The sequence below is a fragment of the Camelina sativa genome, chromosome 18, assembly GCF_030686135.1.
Source record: "Camelina sativa cultivar CO46 ecotype springtype chromosome 18, ASM3068613v1".
Lineage (NCBI taxonomy): Eukaryota > Viridiplantae > Streptophyta > Magnoliopsida > Brassicales > Brassicaceae > Camelina > Camelina sativa.
Window position 1 is genome coordinate 15,627,844 of NC_141897.1, and position 18,968 is coordinate 15,646,811.

The following is an 18,968-nucleotide window of genomic DNA, read 5'->3' on the forward strand; positions in this document are numbered from 1 at the left end:
AATGACATATTTCGATAAAATAATAAGATAATAAGTTTTTTGGAAATCTTATGTAAAATTATGGTCCCATCAATATTATAAATTAATAATAAAATAAACTAATATATATATATATACATATATAACTAAGAAAATCTAGTAAAATATGACTCTAGACATTCATCTTCTTACAATAGCCAATATTAAAAATTAAAAAATGAGAAAATCTCTTCATAAATTAAAACCTCTATAAATTAATAAAATTTCTTGATCCCGACTTTATTAATTTATAGAGGTTTTACTGTAAATCAGCCGAATCTAAGCAATCTTTCATCTTTTGTGAAGTATTATAACTGAGTCGTTTGATTATGTGGACTTCTTTAAATATTTTTGAAATTAAAAATGAGCAATTAACCTATAGTATTAATTATAATTATACCCAAAGCACTAAATATATAAGTAATTTTTTAAAAATGTATAATATACTAGTAATATTCTTTATTTTCTATAACATTGAGTAATGTTTTCAATATAATTTTAATCTTTTAATGTTAGAAGAATGAAGTCATGACATGTGGGTAGACGATTACAAAAAAACGAGGTTATTTAGCTAATTACTTATTTACTTAATCAGATAAGATAAGACACCTCTACCTGTATATTTGAACACTGACACATTCAACAAAAAATACAACTATTGCCCCCACAATTTGATTTAGTAATATTATGCATTTCTGTCGTGTTCTAAGTAATACTCACAGATATAGCAAACGAATAGAGTATAAGTGTATAACTTACGATATAGGTTCACAAACATTGTAATTGTAAAATAAATTTTTATTTATATAGTTTTTGAACAATTTCTTGATTTGTGTGTGGCATCCCTTAACATGCTAATTTCTCCTATATCGTTCGATAATTTTATTGGATGTAATTAAAACAGAAAAAAAAGCTTTATAATAAACATGTAATATTCCAATTTCCATCAAAAGCACAAAACCTAGAAGATCACGAAACTGCTAAATGTTCCTTTCTTCTTGAGTTATCAGATAATCTCATGGCTTTAAACTTTCCACTGGACAGCTTCGAAATCATTTTTGTTTGACTTAGTCAACACTGCTACCATATCTAGAGACAAGCGACAAGAACAATGAATGCTTCTCTTTCCCATCATATCTTCAACATCTTTAAAAGTTTATATAAGACCCGTTATGACTTAGCTTGTAACTCGGTTTTGATATCAGCTTTTGTTTCTATGTGGTTCAACTTTTCCAACACTCTAGAGAAATTGCCTAAAAAGTTGTAACGTGACCAAAGAGTCAATAAATGGCACCTGCCGTACACGCGGGATTCTAAATAGTACATTTCCGTATGATTTGGTTACACTGAAATTATATTTTAAACCAACTTACGAAAAATACTCAAAACTCTAAGTAGAGATTTACTACGTCACTCGTCTTTGTGGTCGTTGGCAATGCTATTGATATGGAAATATATAAAATGCTTGGGCGTCATATACTAAAAGTGTATGTAATACGCTAAGTTCTATTTAAATAGTTATCACTGAACTCATCAAGAAGCTTAATTCGATATCTTAATATATCCCTCCTCTCTTTCAAAAATTCTGAAGCTTTTAGTTTTATTGAGCCATGGCTATAAAACTATGGTTATGTCAAGTGAAGTGAAAATATGCAGTTAATTAGCCATAATATCTGCTTTGAAATGACAGGAAGCTGTGTTGCAATTGAGTATTCACGAGGAAAGAATCAGGAAGAAAGTGTTTGAGACCGTTTCTCAACTTACCGGTATCTTTGTAAATTAAATTATATTACTTAATTTGTAGTACGGTATTGTTGGGGAAATATGTACATATTTTATTCATGTATTTTACTATTTTAATATAGGTGTTACTTCGATGACAATGGATGACAAAGCCGGGAAACTAACGGTAGTTGGAAAAATTGACGTACCGGTTATCGTGATGAAGCTGAGAAAGATATGTAACGCAGACATTGTTTCGGTAGATGATGTTAAACCGCCTGAGGAAAAGCCTGAACCTAAAGTACCGACTGAATTTATTTCATATCCGGTTCTGATGAACTCCCCGTACCCATACAATCCTGCTTATGGCTATGCAGATCCTTACTATCAACCAAATGCTTGTGTGATTATATGATTTTTCTAGAGTTATTTCAATAATGTTAATATATATATATATGAACCCTTACATTGATACATATATAGCTAATTTTGATGGAAGAGTGTAATTTATATGAGAAAACAATATTAAGTTATGTTACCACGTACCAATTATTTTTTTATGTAAGGTCAAATGGATTGATAATCAAAAGAAAAAGTATGTATAAGGGATTTTGGAGAATTTTGATAATCTAGAGAGCTCACCATGTTCCTAACACGTACCGTTACAAATTTTCAATCCTACATATGCAAATTTTAATGTTAAAATTATTTCTCATAAGAGGTCATTTGAAATAAAAGAGCTAGAAAAAAAAATTATAACAGCATGACAAAGTTGATCTTAAATTGTTAACTTTTTTTTTGTTTCTTCTTAAGTGTTAACTTTACTTATAAATCATTATACTTTATTTCCCTGCGGATTCATTCATGCAGACTTTTCTCATATGCTGATATATTCTGTTTTTTTTTTTTTTTGTTGGACAAAGATGCTGATATGTTCTAAATAACTAATCACTATGTTGTGAGTTGAATCAATTTATTTAATTTGGATTATAAATCGATAAATATATACATACACTTAGTTAAGACGCTCTCAACTCCATAGAGAGCGCCAGGATGCAAGATCGGTCACGCAATAGTACATTATACATTTGATTGTCCAAAAGAGAAACCATATTGAAAAATAAGCGACAAGTGAGATAATAATGAAAACTAGATGGAGAGAGTCAAAATTCAAAAGTCTTCTTTAACAAAACAAAACAAAAAAACTTTTTAGAAATGTCGACTTGTGGGGATCCACATGATCGGATGAGGCTTACGAGGATATTTCGGTTCTTGACTCTATGATGATGGCAACTTCGTCAAGACTTCTTCTTCTTACCGTTTTACTAGTATGATGAGTCGCTAGAAATATTTGAAGAACTATCATTTTGGATTTATAAATTGAGTTTATTTTATTTAAGATTTCTAAATCCTAGCCTAAGTTATGTAGTTCCAACTTTTCACCTCTTATTTGGATTTCTGAACCATTTAAGATTAATGCCGTTGACCAAAAAAATATAAATATTAGCTAAAGCCTAAAGTATAATGCTATTCATTTTAATAATTTAAAAAATGCTACCCGGAAATTAGCAGAGAACTTATCTATGCGCAACTTCTTGTAAATTGTAATGTAGTTATGTGAACGGGTAGAAAAAAAATGCTGAACTTAGGAAACACTACTCTTCTAAAAGCGCAAATGGCCTCTTTCGATAATTAAAATATATCAATTAACATGATTATAAGCTTCTTTATATGTTTTAGATCTTTCATGTCCATTAACTCGTACATCTTCTTGGATTAGTACTAAAAGTTCAAATTCTCCTCCCATACACATAACAAATCTCAGGGAAGCAATCATTTTTGTTTATTAACGAACTGAAATGTATCTTGTTTGACATAAATATCAGCAATAATAACTAGATTAACACTTAATCTTAAAAGGAAGGTCAATTCTCGCATCATCTCAGAAAAAAAAAATTTGTTTCTAATTTAGCACATCATTTCCAAAGTTCTAAAAATAGCACTACCACTCAAAACTATATTTTAAATGTAAAAATAGATAATCAAAACCTACAAAAAAAATATAAAAGTTAATTTAAAATTATATATCAATGGACAATATTGTAGTCAATAAAAAAAATATGACATGTATTTCCATATTATTATTGAAAAGGTTAACATTTCTGTAAAATTACCTTATTTTATATAGGTAAAAAATTTATCGAATATGAAAAAGATCTTGTTCATCAAATTATAAGTTATTGGGGCTAATAACATCTTCGATATTTCAACCTTCTCGAGCCATGGCCGCGAAGGTACACCTCTTTATCTCTATTATAATAACTATGCGTTGATTAAGTCGATTAATTGAAAATATGCAAGTAGCCATACGTACTAATCTCTTGTTTGATATTACAGAAAGCTGTGTTGCAATTGAGTATTAATCCCGAGGAGAAACTCAGGATTAAAGTGTTTGCGACCGTTTCCAAAGTTAGAGGTATCTTTGTAAATGACTTTTTTTCTAAATTTGTAGTAATATGATATAGTTGGAGAAATACATATTATTATTTATTTTTATTTAAAATATAGGTGTTACTTCGATAACAATAGATCATAAAACCGGGAAACTGACGATACTTGGAGATGTTGATGTACCGACTATCGTGATGAAGCTAAGAAAAATATGTAACACAGAGATCGTTTCGGTTGAAGGTGTTAAACCACCAGAGAAAAAGCCTGAACCGGAGAAAAAGCCTAAACCTAAACCGGTTGAATTGATTTCGATGAATCCCCGTACAAATACGATCCTCCTGCCTATGCCTATGCAAATTCTTACCATCAATCAGATCCGTGTGTGGCTATGTGAGTTATTTTTAATAATGGTAATATATATGAACACATAATAGTTAATTTTTGAAGGAAGAGTGTAATTTATGAATGATAAAAAGTAATGTTAAGTTGTTAACCCATCCCATTGCAATTATGCCTATGCATTTTTTTTATGTTAAACTTCTCTGAAGAGGTTATGTGAAAGAAAACTAAAATCATCTAGTAGTAATTATTGTTTCCCTGCGGTTTCATTCACGTACGTACGTAGACTATAACATCTCTCTATATATGCTGAATTAGGAACGTGACTCTCCTCATCTAGTCTGCTGGATCATTCGCAAGCTTGTTATTATCAATAGATTTGTGGTAAATGGTAATAGTAGTAAGACTCTGGAACACGGTTCTTCAAAACCATTGCATGAAATGTTTTGTGTTCCTTGTTTTTCATACTCAGTGTTACCAAAACAATTCTTGTCAAATTAATTTGCTTGTCATATTAAAAACGCATCTATCAAACCTATATGAAATAGTATTAATTTTTTTTTTTAACAAAACATGACTAGGAAAAAAATGAAAAATCTTCAAAAAAATTGGGAGAAAACCAACATTGTTTCAAATGATAGATTTTTTTTTAATATGACGTAACCTCGTAAGTAATAATTTTACTTAATCTAAAGTTCTTATTGAACTGAATTTTATAAAGTTCTAATAGTTTTTCATGTCCATTTACATCTTCTTGGACCAGGGCATACAGTTCAAATGCTCCTCCCAAATAGGCAACATTCGATCTCAGGGAAGCAAATAAGTCACCAGACCAAACACCACTTCGTGTCACGATTCTAATTCAAACCAGACGTAAATATCAAAAAACAGATGACTAAAGATTAATTTATGTACCCACGCAAGTCCCAAGAGACAAAAAAAAAAGTTTTAAAAAAAATCAACATTAATATCATTAAGACATTACCATCACTAGTCTTCTTTCCACATCTCTACCCAATTCTCCTTTGCCTCTTTGAGTCCGAAAACAGAGTTAGTCTTGGTCGGGTCCAGGTTTGTGGACAAGCTTCCGTACGCAATCCCAAGAGCCGACGAACCAAAGGTCACGAGTGTGGTCAAGAATGGAACCCACAAAGGCACGTCCCAGACGTGTCTATCTTTCACAACCTCGAGTATTTTCAAGATTGCCACTCCCAGGCCCAAAGGTGTTCCCACAGACACCACAATCCTTCCCATCATCCTCTCGAACACTTCTTGAGGTATCGGCGGGTCGTCGTCTTCCGGGTCCGGGTCTGGTCGGCCGGGTTTTTCAGAGCTTTTAGTAGATTGAAACCCCTTGGGTCCAGCGTGGAGCTTGGATTCCCATCTTGGTCTGTTGTTAGATATTAGGGTTTTTGGATTCTGTGGTTTAGTGTTTAGAGTTGTTCTTGAGAGAGATGATAATGGTAGGAAATTGTGTGAGCACAAGAGAGCTCTCATTTTGTTTTTTTTTTCTTTCTTCTACAGATTTTCTTTATTTATCTTATCTACACATATCATATGGTTTAGTCTTTCGGGTGGCAGTTTGCCAAGAAAAAAAGAAAAAAAAAAAAAATATGTATCTTTTGTTTTTATCTTTGGGATATGTTCATAACCACACATTTTCATACTATTTTATCCTTCTTTATTTCTTTTTCTTCTTTTCATGAATATAATACCGCATGTTCTGGTTTTTTTAAGAACATGGAATGAGTCATCATAACATTATAAATTCATTTTTCTTCAATTTATAGCTTTTCATACGATTTCCTCGACACCTGCAAGGCAACAACGCAAACAAAAAGCAAAGAGGGGAAATTAACTTCTAGTGCAAGAAAAAACACTGTAAAGCAGTTTTCTTGAGGGATTACGTTACATACCCTACCAGGTGACAAATAGTAATAACGCTCGTTACTATGCGGAGAGAGCACGGGAGGAGGTTGTGACGGTGGAGAAGCGTGTAGTGCTGGCCGGAGAATCGGAGACTGACGGTAAGGTGAATTTATTGGTGACCGGAGCAGCTTAGAGATCATGATGCTCGGCGACAGAGGGCTTGAGCGATAGGGAGAGATAGGAGATGCCAGCTCCGAAGCCCAAGTGGCAGTTTCCGGCGAATTCCCCGATATTGGCATGTTTATTGTTATCCTATAGATGGAGAAAAATTCAAAGTCCAGTGAAAAAGACTGTAAATTGTAGTCTATTAATAAATGGTGATCATACCTTTTATGAAGTTCGATGTATTGGTCTGTCTCATCATATATTTCTTCCTTCAAGATTCATAAAATGGTTATTTCAGAAACATTCACAAATACAATATGTTAGTACTTCGTAAACTAATACTCATAATGATATGCTAATGACATCGATTACCTGTATCAGTTCCTCCATAACATCTTCCAGAGTTATAATCCCAATGACTTCTTCATTTTCATCAGCAATATTGTCAATGTATTGGACTGGACTTTGACAATTAGTTTCGCTGGAGTTCATCACAGGAACAACGTTGGCATCTTTATTAGGCGTTCCTGAAACAATACAAAAGAAGACATATGCATTCTCGTCTCAGTTCCTTTATATGATTTTAGATTTTATATAACTCTCTTTATATATAGAAGTCTCTTTACCATTGATGCTCTTGTCATGGACAGGAGTGTTAGTATTAGTATAGTTCTTGGTCCCAACAACAGCAGCCATGTGGCTTCGACCCGTTTGGAAGATGTTGAGGATGTCGTATAAAGGTAAATTCGAATTGACCCTGCTTGCAGATTTTGAAGAAAAATAAGCTTTGATCTACCTAGCTTCAAAAACAGTTTAGTTAGAGAGTATACCTGGGCATTCTTCTGATAGGGAGATCTCTGATCTGTGTCTCGTCTTCAGGACGGACTTTGATCAAGTTCTTGACCTATTCAAACCAAAAAAAAACTCATTTCAAAAATCATGTAAGTGTTTCTCAAGATTAATACCTGTAATAAATTTGTTGCACACTCACCAGAATATATCCGATGATAACACTACCATTGACAGAGTAAATTGGGATTCGGCTATGGCCTTCACTTGCTATCAATCCCATCGTCTTTCTATGAAGCCCAAAGAGAAGGATAAGAACAAAGAACTAAGTGGATATCTATTTCCAAAAAGCATAATTCCAAGAGAAGAACATACTCGTCGAGCCTAGAATTTATGTCGAGTGAGAATAACTCAGAGACCGGTGTCATTGCGTCTTTGGCACTCTTCTGAGACATGTCCAAAGCTCCTGATATGATTGTTGTTTCATCGTGAGTCAGTTCCCCGCCTTTTCCAGCCTAATTATCAGGAAAGGAACACAGAGAAAGTAGAAAAAAAAAGACATGGATTCACCTTACATATTGGCAGGACAATTAAAAGCATCTCAAGTTCTTGAAACAAACCTCGTTTCCGTGCATATAGACAAGTGACTTGAGCTCTGCTCGTCCTAAAAGTGTAGAATGTCTTTTTCCAAGCAGCAAATCGAGTAGCTGAGGCATTGAAAGAAGACAAATTTGAAGAATTCTTTTGCCTTACAAAATAATTACTGCTTAATCATAAACTCAATTGATCCACTAAAAGTTCCATTGATGTTAAGATGATTGAAGTACCTTGCTGATTGGATAAGATAATGGAAAGAAGATTATGATAATCAACCGAACCAAAACCGATAGCTTTGCACCGATACTCAGTCCGTACCGAGAGCATACAGCTTGAGGTATAATCTACAACAGTTGAAAATGAATAGTAAGCTATTGTGCAAGCGTTAAAGATGAGATCAGCAGAGAAAAGCTAATTCAAATTCTGTCCACCTCGCCAAATGCAAGTATGAGAGTCACAGATATCAGGACAGCACCCCAAGCTGGAAGCAGAGAGTCGACAAAGACTGGTAGAGCCTTTTAGAATTTATCATTAAAAAACATAGTCAGTAAATACTGACTCAGAACTTTTATAAAGGCAAAGTAGGCACAACACAAATAAGTTGTATCCACAGATATACACATAAGCAGCTTATTACCTCCATAGCCAAAGCATTGCCTATGAGGAGAGTACACAAGAGAAGGTGCTGGTTTTTAACGAGTGGAAGAATCTTTTCTGACCATTTTGTTGCAATTTTTTTTAAATGGTGTTAGTATAAAAATGAAGTAGAAAAGTATGAACAGGTCAATGGGTTTATGAAACTGACCAGCGTTTTTGCGCTCATGGGGTTCACCAGCTTTGATCATGACCTCGAGCTCGACAAGACTAAGGGACATGAGCCCAAGAGTCAATCCTGACATCAAACCTGCAAAAGCCACTAGAACAACACATACAAGTAGGTACACCCAGAACATGGTCTCACAGCAAGGGACATCATTCGCTGCCATTTCTTAAGTAATTTAGAAGGTAAAGACTAAACACTATGACCGTTGAGACTGAGAGAGAACGAGTTTGAGAATCATAGGAACTTAAATAGTAGCAGCGAATGACATAGTGTACCAACTGCTGCACTAGTAGAACAGAATCCAAGAACTACCATCCAAAATTTTATATCAAAGATATAATCTCATTCTGAAATCAGCTTTTAAATAAGGTGATGAAAACAAAATCCCTTTTTGTCACAACCTTTGCATTCACAATTAAATTTTTTGTCATCGGTCTCTAAAACGCAGTTTTGATGTCTAATGTCCACCCTTAATCTCCAGATCATTGTCAAATTATCATCCTCGAGTGACCTGATATCAAACAGAAATACAAGAAAGGCTAATGCACTGATGTTGGCCAAGACAGCAAGTAAAGCTCGGAATCAAGTTCAATGCTCAGCACATAGCTGGTGTGTCAGGATTAAGTTAAGACATCTTTTTTGGTAGAGTGTGAGACCATGTTGATTTGAGGGGGAACAACATGCAACTACTGGCATGCATTGTGAATTCACTGAGAGAGAGTGAAACTAGTGACGTCAGGAAACCTTTTTTAAGTTTCTCTTCAAAAACACCAATACAACAAAGTAAGTTCCAAAGGAGCAGGTGATAAAAGATCAAAAAAAGCCTTGATAACACCAACAAGAAAGCGAACGATTGACAAAAGAAAATAAGCAAACGACGGTTCAAAGGACAACAACAATAATAAATATCTGTGTAAGGGGTCAAGATAAGAAATGACCTCCACCAAAAGAATGCTTTAAAATAGTTCAGACCCAACAAAACTAAGAAGCTCTTTTTATAAATTAAAAAAAAAAATTGGCCAAACCCAAACAACTAATAGAAGCAAGACACAAAACTGCTTACATAATTCAAATTAGCTAAGCACATAATTGATTAATCAACATACTGTATAATAATTGATTATATTCTTGAGGTTTCTGCTAACAAATCCTCTATATATGAATTTGATGATCACTCTCCACTAGCAATTAATTTTATTCATTTGTCCCTTTCCATGGGACTTGCACAATGAAAACAAATCTTAGCAACACTAAAAATTTTGCTGAGCTATTTCATTTCATAGCAGAAATTTTTAAAATCTCATATGAAAAATCCCTGAAACGAAAGATTAAATCACTCAAAATTTTATATAAAAAAAACTCTGAACCTAGATCATACACATCGACGAGTTGCGAGAAAAATGTGTACCTTGGTTGTGAGATTTGACATATCTTTGGACTTCGCAATACGTGATTTTGGCGTGTAGACGACGAACACCAGACTAGATTAGATTGTGATGCAAAAAAAACTTTAGACCCCAAAACTTTTGTGCATCAACAATTCTAATTTTGGGTGTTTCTTTGATCTTCCAGAAAAAGCTTCCCGGCGACTGAGCCAGTAACGTCTCTACTAAAACCAAGAAAAGTAGAAAAAACTACAAGACATGTAAAAAGCCATTTTAAAACGGCAGAGTGTTTTTATCTCTAATTATTAAACAGGAGGCAGTGTTGTATTACCATCTCTTAAACATCAAGCCAGTAGTATCTAGACACGTGGATAAGACGACGACGCCGCCGCTTAAGTTTCACCTCGCCGTCGCCGTTGATTCTTTTTTTTTTTTTTTTGGTGAGCCAAAATTTTCAAATCCAATCGAAGGGGGAAATTAATGAAAAAAAAAATCTCAATTAGAATCTGTGTGAAACAAACAGTGAGAAGAAGATTTTGGAGAGAGGAGAAGAAATATGTCGAAGAAGAAACTTAGCGCGAACACCATGGATGATGTTGATCGATTGTTCCAGTGTTTCAAGTGTGGAATCTCTCCTCCTGGTAATGGGATTCATCTTCTTTGTTTGGTAAAATTGAATTGAAAAAATTTGGTTAACGCAATCGTCAATTGATACTTACCTTCTTCTCTACGATGACCTGTTTACTGAACATTTTGAGATCTTGTGGTAATATATCACCCAACGAGTGTATAGCAGCAATACATGAAGTTGCAATGTGAAAAAATTTTAATGGTTAAATGATGGAAATTTTTCAGCTTCTGCTATGAGAGAAAAGAAACGGAGCAAGAAAATGTTGAATCAAGAGAATGATGACTCTTCTCCTGGGACTTGTAAGAAGTTGCAGCTAAGTTCTTTGTCTAGAAAGCAACTGCAAAATCAGATTGATGGAGGTGTCAGTCTAGACGGCTCTGTTGTAAGTATAAATGAACCCACTTGTCGTGTTTTAAGTTGTTCTTGTGGAGTGAATTGTGAATATTTGTCATTGTCTCAGTCTGGTGGTTCTAAGAATGTGAAAAAGAGTGTTGGGAGGCAGTTTTCACCCATTGTATTTTACGGGTCTCCGAATGGTGTTCCTCCGAAAAGACCGTTGAGTTTGTTAAGGCTTTTGCGTGAGATTCGTATTGATCTTAGTGAAGAAAGGAAAGCTATCTCCAGGTGATCTATGATGAATAAGCTGGGTAGATCTTTATTTGGTCTTTTTAAAAGGTTTTAACTTTAGTGTATCATGGCATGGTCTTCACTTTTTCTTTAGGAAGGAGTTTGGGCTACATTTCCTAGGCAAGATGAAGCGATTAAGTTTGGGAAAAGACATGACAATGTGAGGATTTTTAGTTATCAAGATCATTTTAGTGGCCAAAGAAGGTTTCTTGTTTCATCATATGAAGAATTCTGGAAGAGGTTCCTTTTCTTTTACCTTCTTAACAAGCCAGGAAAACTTCTCTTAAGTGCTTTATTTATTTTGTTCTTTTACCTTTAGATACACATCTATGGATCCAAGGCACCGTCATCATTATGAAGTGATTCAAGAGGTATCTAGATCTCATTCTCCTGTGCTGCCATGAACTATTCTAATGTTTTCTGCATAGCTGCATTTAATTGCAATGGCTTTTTACTTCTCAGGGATTGCCATGCCATATGTACTTTGATTTGGAGTTTAGTCAAAAAGAAAATGAAGGTAAAGATGTCGATGAAATGGTTGATATCTTGATATCAGTCATTCTAGAAGCCTTGCATGAGAAATATGCTATCGAAGGACATGAGGACTGGATTGTAGAGCTTGACTCCTCAACTAAAGGTACAGTAATATATAAGCTCTCTCTCAGCTGCTAGTTGAGTATGTATTGTCCTTTTATACTTCTGTATGCAAAGGTTGGTTCTCTTGACTGTAGAGTACCTTAAACTTCTTATGCAGATAAGTTCTCTCGTCATTTAATTGTAATCATTCCAAAGGTTGCCTTTAAGGACAACATACACGTTGGTGCTTTTGTAGGAGAGGTATGCTTCAAAAGATATTTCACTTTTCTTTCCTGAAAAGAAGGTTTCCTAAGTTGCAAGTGGGAATTTCTGTGGGCCATGGCTCATTGTCATCTTGATGTTTCTTCAGCTATGCACACGGATAGTAAATGCGAAGGAAAAAGATGAAAGGTTGCGCAAGTTATTTGTTCACAAAGAGGCTAATGATTCGGCATCCCTACTTTTTGTGGATACTGCTGTTTACTCTAGAAACCGTTGCTTTCGTCTTGCACAATCATCAAAAGCTGGAAAGACATCAGTTCTTCTACCTACAGGACGATTCAAATGTAAGAATATGGTAAGTCCACCTTCATGCAAGTCTCTCTGCTGTCCTCACCTTCTTTTCCATGTTTCTGTCTCAGCGCGACCTCTTGTTCTGCCTTGGAAGAGTTTATAGTAATTGCAGTATCTAACAAGATCACTGGTAAACAAACAGGGTGAAGAAGATATTTTCATGACATCCTTAATCTGCAACGTGGAATCAGATTGTGAGAAGCTTTTGGTTTGTAAGATGGAATCAGACTGTATGAAGACACTTTGCTTTGAAACAGAGGTAATTCTTTTCATCAGTTGCCTGACACTTGTGTTTTTGGCTTCCAATTGCATCTTCTTTCCACATATACTTGAGGGAAGATTTCACGAATGTTTATGCCTCTAAACTGTACTCTTTGGAGATGGCAGGTGAACAATAACAATCTTGTAAGAAACCTAAATGCTCAGAAAATTCAATTGGACGCTAGCACAAGTGACATGTCAACATCGTACTTCGGGGGCAAGTCCCCGTTCCCGCACCTGGACCAATTCATAGAATCCATTGCTTCCACAGGGGACGCATCAGGTTGAGTCTAATAATTGTGCAGCATGTTTGTGTTATGGAGAGATCACAGTGCTCATCTTCTTTAAAACATTTGCTGTGATATTTAGGTAAGATAAGATGCTGGTACTGGTTTTCAGAAGATAGCCTGATTGTATACAGCATGTTAAGAAACAGATATTGCGAACGAATTGGCAGGGAACATAAAAGCAATCATGGTACCATCTGCTCACAACCCATTTATACTATATATGAGTTCGTCTTTCTTTTCTTTTTTATTATCTCTCTGTGGACTGCTAATGTTTCTTCAAACAAACTTTCTTGTTTTAGTGATGTACATAGTTGATGTCAGAAGGGGAATCTATTATCAGAAATGCTACGATCCAGACTGCCGAGGTGTGTATACTCTATGTATTGGCAAATAAATATGAAAACAGAATCTTGTTCCTAAGATAAACCAACTTTGTCTGCAGATTATCGATCTCCGATACGTCCAGTTCCAGATAGTGTTCTTCCTGAAGATACGGTTTACCATCAAGAAGATACACAGACTCTTTGTAACAACCTTTACCCGGAAGGAGAATGTTACATTGATAACGAATGCGATCCAGATAGTGCTGCTAGCAGAAGCTCATGGTGGCTTGAAGCAGTTAAAGTTGCAGATGATCTTGAAAGTAAACCAAAAAAGACACTGGAACCTCATCCTTTGGTTAGTTGACTTCATGTTCTTGACTGAATGATCTGTCTAATTTCTCGAATATATTAAAAGAATAAGTTCTCTTCTTTTTTTTTTTGGCACACAGGAGAATTACGACGAAGATGATGATGAATGGTGGGTTGCTGCAGAAGAATCACTTAAACAAGTCCTTCCCCAAAATACCCTTTGATTTAGACATTCGCGAATCGCGACCTAACCAAAGTCAAGGCCAATCTGGGTTTGTCTTCTTCTTCCCTTGCCTCTCCTTAAAACCATTATCGTGTCCTGCCTGAAATCAACAGATCTCTCAAAATTCAATGGCTGCATTACCAGTTTTCATACCAGCCGAGTCTTTTCCATCGATCCTCTCACATGAAGCCTTGATCAATCATTTCCGGACCAATCTTCCCAAACATTCTTCAACAATCACAAGCCCTATCCGACAAAACTACACCGTTTCACCCCCTTCCTCACTCCTCCTCATGCCTTCTTGGTCATCTTCTCCTTCTCTCCCTTACATGGGCGTCAAGCTTGTGACCTACTTCCCTCATAACTCCTCACAGAACTTACCTGGGATTCATGGATCCTACACACTCTTCTGCTCCACTACAGGCCAAACCCTAGCTTCAATGGACGGTACTGTTTTAACCCTTTACCGTACTTCCTCTGTCTCAGGGTTAGGCTCCAAAATCCTTGCTAGAGACGATAGTCAGGTGTTGATCATGGTTGGTTCCGGTGCTCTCGCACCACACCTGATCAAATCCCATCTAGCGGCGAAACCAAGCTTGAGAAGAGTGATCATATGGAACAGAACTCACCAAAAGGCTAAGGATTTAGCTGAAACTCTCTCTAAGGATGCTCAACACAAGGAGGTCTCATTCGAGAGCCATGATTCGTTAGATGATATCATTCCTCTAGGAGATATAATAAGCTGTGCAACAAACTCAACTGTTCCATTGGTCAAAGGTGAGTTCTTGAAACCCGGAGCTCATCTTGACCTTGTTGGATCGTTTAGCCATGAAATGAGGGAATGTGACGACAATGCGATACAAAGAGGGAGTGTGTTTGTGGATAACGACACTGCGATGGTAGAAGCGGGAGAGCTCGTTGGAGCGTTTGAGAGAGGAGTGATAAAGAAAGAGGACATTTGTGGGGATTTGGTGGAATTGATCAAAGGTGACAAAGAAGGGAGAAAGAGTTCAACAGAAATAACGGTTTTTAAGTCAGTTGGTTCGGGTACTGTAGATCTCTTGACCGCGCAACTTGTTCACGAGACTTTTCTCAACCGTTGTTAAGTAGTGAATGAATCTCATTTGAACCTTGTGTTTTGTGTCAACTGATACATTGGCATCAGCCATTTGTTATATAGATGCAGTTTTGTTGTCAAATTATGGATTTGTTGAATTCTGATCGCAGGTGAAGCAAAGTGGACTTGTTGCTTTATGAACTCAGTTCACTAGTTCAGGTCTTCTCCATTTGCAACCACTTTAGCTGGTTTCCCCGGTTCAATAATAATCTGAATAAGACGTAATTCTTCATGGCTCAAGCTAGGGAAGTGTAAAAAAGCGTTTAAGCTCCGGTACATTTCCGGCTTGTAAGTTGTAACACATATAATTCGATGAGTCTACTGGCCATAGACCTATGGACCATGGTTCTAGGGTACCCATTTATTAATTAGATATATACTCCAATTATAGTTCCACTTTGTCCAATTTGACATCACATTTGTCGATCCCATCTTGTCTCTTACGTTTAGGAAAACTAAATGGTTATATATATATATATATATGTGTAACCATTTAGCTTTCCGACGAATAAAAGCTATAAAATACTTTTCTTGTTCAAGTCATTACCAAACCAGGGACTTTGGTTGATGATAGACTTGAACAGCCTCTCTAATCAGCTAAATTCAGTCCTAGGCTAGATACAGCGTAGACCTATAGGCTAAGAATTGAACTGCTGAAACTTTTTGAAGCTCTCATAAGTGTTGTTATTGGACTCGGGGTGACAGTGCAGGTAATTTCAAGTCTCTAGGGACAAAAAGGACTTTGCGTTCGCATCTGCGTGGCACCCAAATTGTCTAATCATCTTAGCAACTGGGAAACCAAGACACGATATGCTGTCTCTGAGACATTCGGAATCCATCAGAATCATATGCTGCCCAGAAAGGAAAACATGAGTCCTATCAGAGGACTGAAGTTCATCACCGGGAAGTATGGTGTGGTTTCTTGCCATGGCTGAGCCTTCTTTGACTCGGATTCCAGGTTTCTACAGTCCCAAGAGATTGATCTGTTTGGAGAATCGCTGGGATCTCGTTCAACACAGAGGCAGTATATGTTACCGCAATTGTGGAATCAATCAATTCTGAAAAGTTATTGGCCTACACGTTTGCTGTTTGATGATATTTTAGTTACATTTCTTCATATCTACTATAAACCCTTAGTGATTGATAAATGATAATGTAACCTATCTGGTTCAGACATTTCCAATGGTTTTGTTGTTGTGCACTATATTAAAACTATGAGATGCCAAAACGTTTACGAGATGATAATATACGGATTTGTACGTAATTTCTTCTCTGACGTGTAGGCTTCCGAATGCACAACAACTTTGATAACCAGTATTCTCAAGAGAACTTTAATAACCAGTGTACAGGCTTGAATGTGGTCCATCTTCTTGATTAGGCTTTTCCATCCTCAGGATCAACGAACGGCACTCACAGGTCAAGCGGGTAACGAAGTATCGCTCCGATCCCTTCAAGCCCTTTGCAAAACCGTTTCCCTTCAAGTGATTTGTCGTTTACAAATTCTAGCGCACAGCCAAAACGTGCGCATTCATTACGCAGCCAATCCAAAAGCGACATCTTCTCCTCCACATCTAATTCAATGTTGCCTTCATCTTCCTTGTTCAGGTGTTTGATCACAGTTTCACCCGTTTCACGGTTCTTCATCACATATCTGTTGATATCAAGATTTTCCCACAGAATAAGTGTCTCGACAGCACACGGCTTGGACTCCAGGGCCTTCAACGTATCATCAAGGCCATATAAATACTTGCCAGTTTCCTCGGTGATCTCGTCAAACACCTTGACAATTATACGCCTGTCTTTCGCCAGGACTTTAGATGTCTGGTGGATAGCAATATGGAAACCGCCTTCTCCTCCAATAGTAACATCCACCACATTCACCATCATCGCCGCAAGCTTGGGATCAAACTCATCTGACTTAGTCAATGTAGCCTTGTAATCCCCTCGGGTAGCAAGTATCAGCCCATCCACATTAGGCTCCATTGTTGAAGGATTAATGTAGTAGTGTGTGGCGAGCTCAGCAGATTTCCTCACATACGGAGAGGTTCAGCGTCCTGATCCTGCTTCATAATTTCGTACCATGGGGGGGGGGGGGGGGGGGGGGGGAACTCGGAATAATCATGGAAATCGTGAAGCACCTCACGGGTGTAACCACACAAAGTTCCAAGGAGAGTCTCGTGCCCGTCCATTACAATAATATACCCTAACTTCTCATTCATGATGTCTTCTCATTCATGATGTCTCCTCCAATTATAAGTATCTAGAGAGAATTGTTCATCAGCAAAAGCCACCAAGCTAGTTGAACTGAAACTGAAATCACCAACTTAATTTAAGTAACAGAGGATTCAAATTTTAAAAATAAACACAATACCCATAATAATCTAATGAACTAATATACATGCAATGCGTTCGTCAGTAATAAATCTTATAAAATAAAATTAGAATATCAGAGCAAAACATCTGTCCAATCATCCGCCTGCCGAAAACAAATTCTGGAACAATTACATTCAAGTTCCAACTCGAAAACCCTAGTTAGTTTCAATCAAATCAAAACAACTCATACTAAAAAAGAAAAAGAAAAAAATCATATCAGACGAGATCTGTTGAGAAAACAATAGGAATACAACCAAACGAAGAAAGAAAAAGAGCAAAAGATACATGAGAAGGTCGGAAAGAACGAACCTCTCTTTTGCTCTTTTTTTCTTTTTTTTTTTTTGTTGTTGTTGTTGTTGTAAATAAAGCCAGAATTGGTTCTGTTCCGTTTTTTTGTTTGGGCCTATATAAACCGACTCACCTTAACGGGCCTAATCATAATCTTTTTACCTCTAAGATTAAGATTACTATTTTTTCTTCTATTTACACGGGAATTCTATTTTTTTTACAAAGGATTCTTTTATAAATAGAGGAAATCTATTATAGAAGTAAGAATAGAGGTGGGTTGGAATAAAACTCACTTCTATTATAAAAGTCTTTATTATAAAGGAAAAAATAGGGAAAACTATTGAAGATGATCTAATATTATTTACCTATAACAAAAACAAAAAAAAAAACAAAAACAATTTTTGAAAAATTTACATAAACTATCGTTGTTCTAACATTTATATTTTCTAAATTTCATGATATTGGTATAAGAAATATCACGCTTCATCTTCCTAAATTATTAGTTTTGGAAACCACTATTATTAATTGGAATTGGTTCAACAAAAGCGTATGGTTCAGTACTAGCTATATCATTTAGGAAAAGTCGTGGTCGTTTTGGTCAGCAACGAAGGGGAAGTGATGGGGACTATCACCCCAAAGGCACTATTCTGACATCTGTCTTGAAAGAGTGGCCTCGTTGGGATCACTCCCTCTCGATGGAGTTTTTAGGCATAGGCAATGAAGATGGTCATCCATGGCAACTATCCCACAAGATGTGGGGAACCCCAGAATACGATTAAAGTTATGATATTGTTGGTTCAGTCTTTTATTGACCATATTATTTATATATACATTTTTCAAGTACATTTAGCAAATAAATCTTGAACTTGCCACCTATTTACAAGACTGTCATTGTATTAAATATTTTTAATTGTAATTTATAAATATGGATTGATTAGATTACTCTCTTTTATGTTTTTTGGCAAATTCCATATGATATAAGCTTCCCTATTTTTTTATACAATTAGTCTCCCCTTAATCGCAACTTTCCTAAACAATTAGAATCACTACCATTATCATTAAATATTTGATTCCTAATTAATTAAATCTATATATACATTCCCAAACAAAATTTTCCCACTACTCACATTTCCTAAACAACCTATTATAATTAATTTACTAATCTCATTTACCTATTAACAACAATATTTTCCCCATAATCCAGTTTCCAAAAAAAATA

The 18,968-nt window shown here is 35.8% G+C and overlaps 2 protein-coding genes, 1 non-coding gene and 4 pseudogenes across 26 annotated transcripts; 4 read left to right on the forward strand and 3 right to left on the reverse strand.

Moving 5' to 3' along the window:
* Window positions 1-1,883: 1,883 nt before the first annotated feature.
* LOC147922946 (heavy metal-associated isoprenylated plant protein 13 pseudogene) lies at window positions 1,884-2,359 on the forward strand (annotated as a pseudogene). The gene has a single exon (XR_015589365.1). The product of XR_015589365.1 is annotated as a heavy metal-associated isoprenylated plant protein 13 pseudogene (transcript).
* Window positions 2,360-4,022: 1,663 nt separating this feature from the next.
* On the forward strand, window positions 4,023-4,585 carry LOC147922947 (heavy metal-associated isoprenylated plant protein 13 pseudogene; annotated as a pseudogene).
* Window positions 4,586-5,155: 570 nt separating this feature from the next.
* On the reverse strand, window positions 5,156-6,027 carry LOC104761287 (uncharacterized protein PAM68-like). Its single transcript, XR_015588897.1, has 2 exons — window positions 5,516-6,027; window positions 5,156-5,387 (listed from the first exon to the last, which is right to left on the reverse strand). It is a non-coding gene; the product is annotated as an uncharacterized protein PAM68-like (transcript).
* A 104-nt stretch (window positions 6,028-6,131) lies between these two features.
* On the reverse strand, window positions 6,132-10,575 carry LOC104761285 (DUF21 domain-containing protein At5g52790). Of its 21 annotated transcripts, none has more exons than XM_087499235.1 (15): window positions 10,490-10,575; window positions 10,182-10,382; window positions 8,756-8,866; window positions 8,588-8,664; window positions 8,382-8,465; window positions 8,181-8,294; window positions 7,974-8,060; window positions 7,729-7,868; window positions 7,556-7,643; window positions 7,395-7,468; window positions 7,191-7,321; window positions 6,937-7,091; window positions 6,787-6,833; window positions 6,447-6,711; window positions 6,132-6,344 (listed from the first exon to the last, which is right to left on the reverse strand). In XM_087499235.1, the coding sequence occupies exons 3-15, from the start codon at window positions 8,847-8,849 to the stop codon at window positions 6,315-6,317; spliced, it is 1,386 nt and encodes a 461-aa protein (XP_087355361.1). In that variant the 5' UTR covers window positions 8,850-8,866; window positions 10,182-10,382; window positions 10,490-10,575; the 3' UTR covers window positions 6,132-6,314. The 21 variants fall into 21 exon arrangements, with proteins under 21 accessions (XP_087355361.1, XP_087355359.1, XP_087355360.1 ...); XM_087499233.1 differs by lacking the exon at window positions 10,490-10,575 and adding an exon at window positions 9,175-9,284 and having other exon boundaries at window positions 8,756-8,854; window positions 10,182-10,401; XM_087499234.1 differs by lacking the exon at window positions 10,490-10,575 and adding an exon at window positions 9,175-9,284 and having other exon boundaries at window positions 6,452-6,711; window positions 10,182-10,401.
* A 20-nt stretch (window positions 10,576-10,595) lies between these two features.
* LOC104761290 (uncharacterized) lies at window positions 10,596-13,977 on the forward strand (annotated as a pseudogene). Its single transcript, XR_015588898.1, has 14 exons — window positions 10,596-10,799; window positions 11,014-11,171; window positions 11,250-11,436; window positions 11,518-11,656; window positions 11,736-11,787; window positions 11,879-12,053; window positions 12,171-12,253; window positions 12,363-12,569; window positions 12,708-12,824; window positions 12,953-13,109; window positions 13,196-13,303; window positions 13,416-13,481; window positions 13,559-13,794; window positions 13,889-13,977. The product of XR_015588898.1 is annotated as an uncharacterized LOC104761290 (transcript).
* LOC104761289 (protein SAR DEFICIENT 4) lies at window positions 13,889-15,170 on the forward strand. The gene has a single exon (XM_010484354.3). It carries the CDS (start codon window positions 14,100-14,102, stop codon window positions 15,075-15,077), a length of 978 nt encoding a protein of 325 aa, XP_010482656.1. The 5' UTR covers window positions 13,889-14,099; the 3' UTR covers window positions 15,078-15,170.
* Window positions 15,171-16,119: 949 nt separating this feature from the next.
* Window positions 16,120-17,788, reverse strand: LOC104761288 (eukaryotic peptide chain release factor subunit 1-1 pseudogene; annotated as a pseudogene). Its single transcript, XR_015588896.1, has one exon. The product of XR_015588896.1 is annotated as a eukaryotic peptide chain release factor subunit 1-1 pseudogene (transcript).
* Between the last annotated feature and the right edge of the window lie 1,180 nt (window positions 17,789-18,968).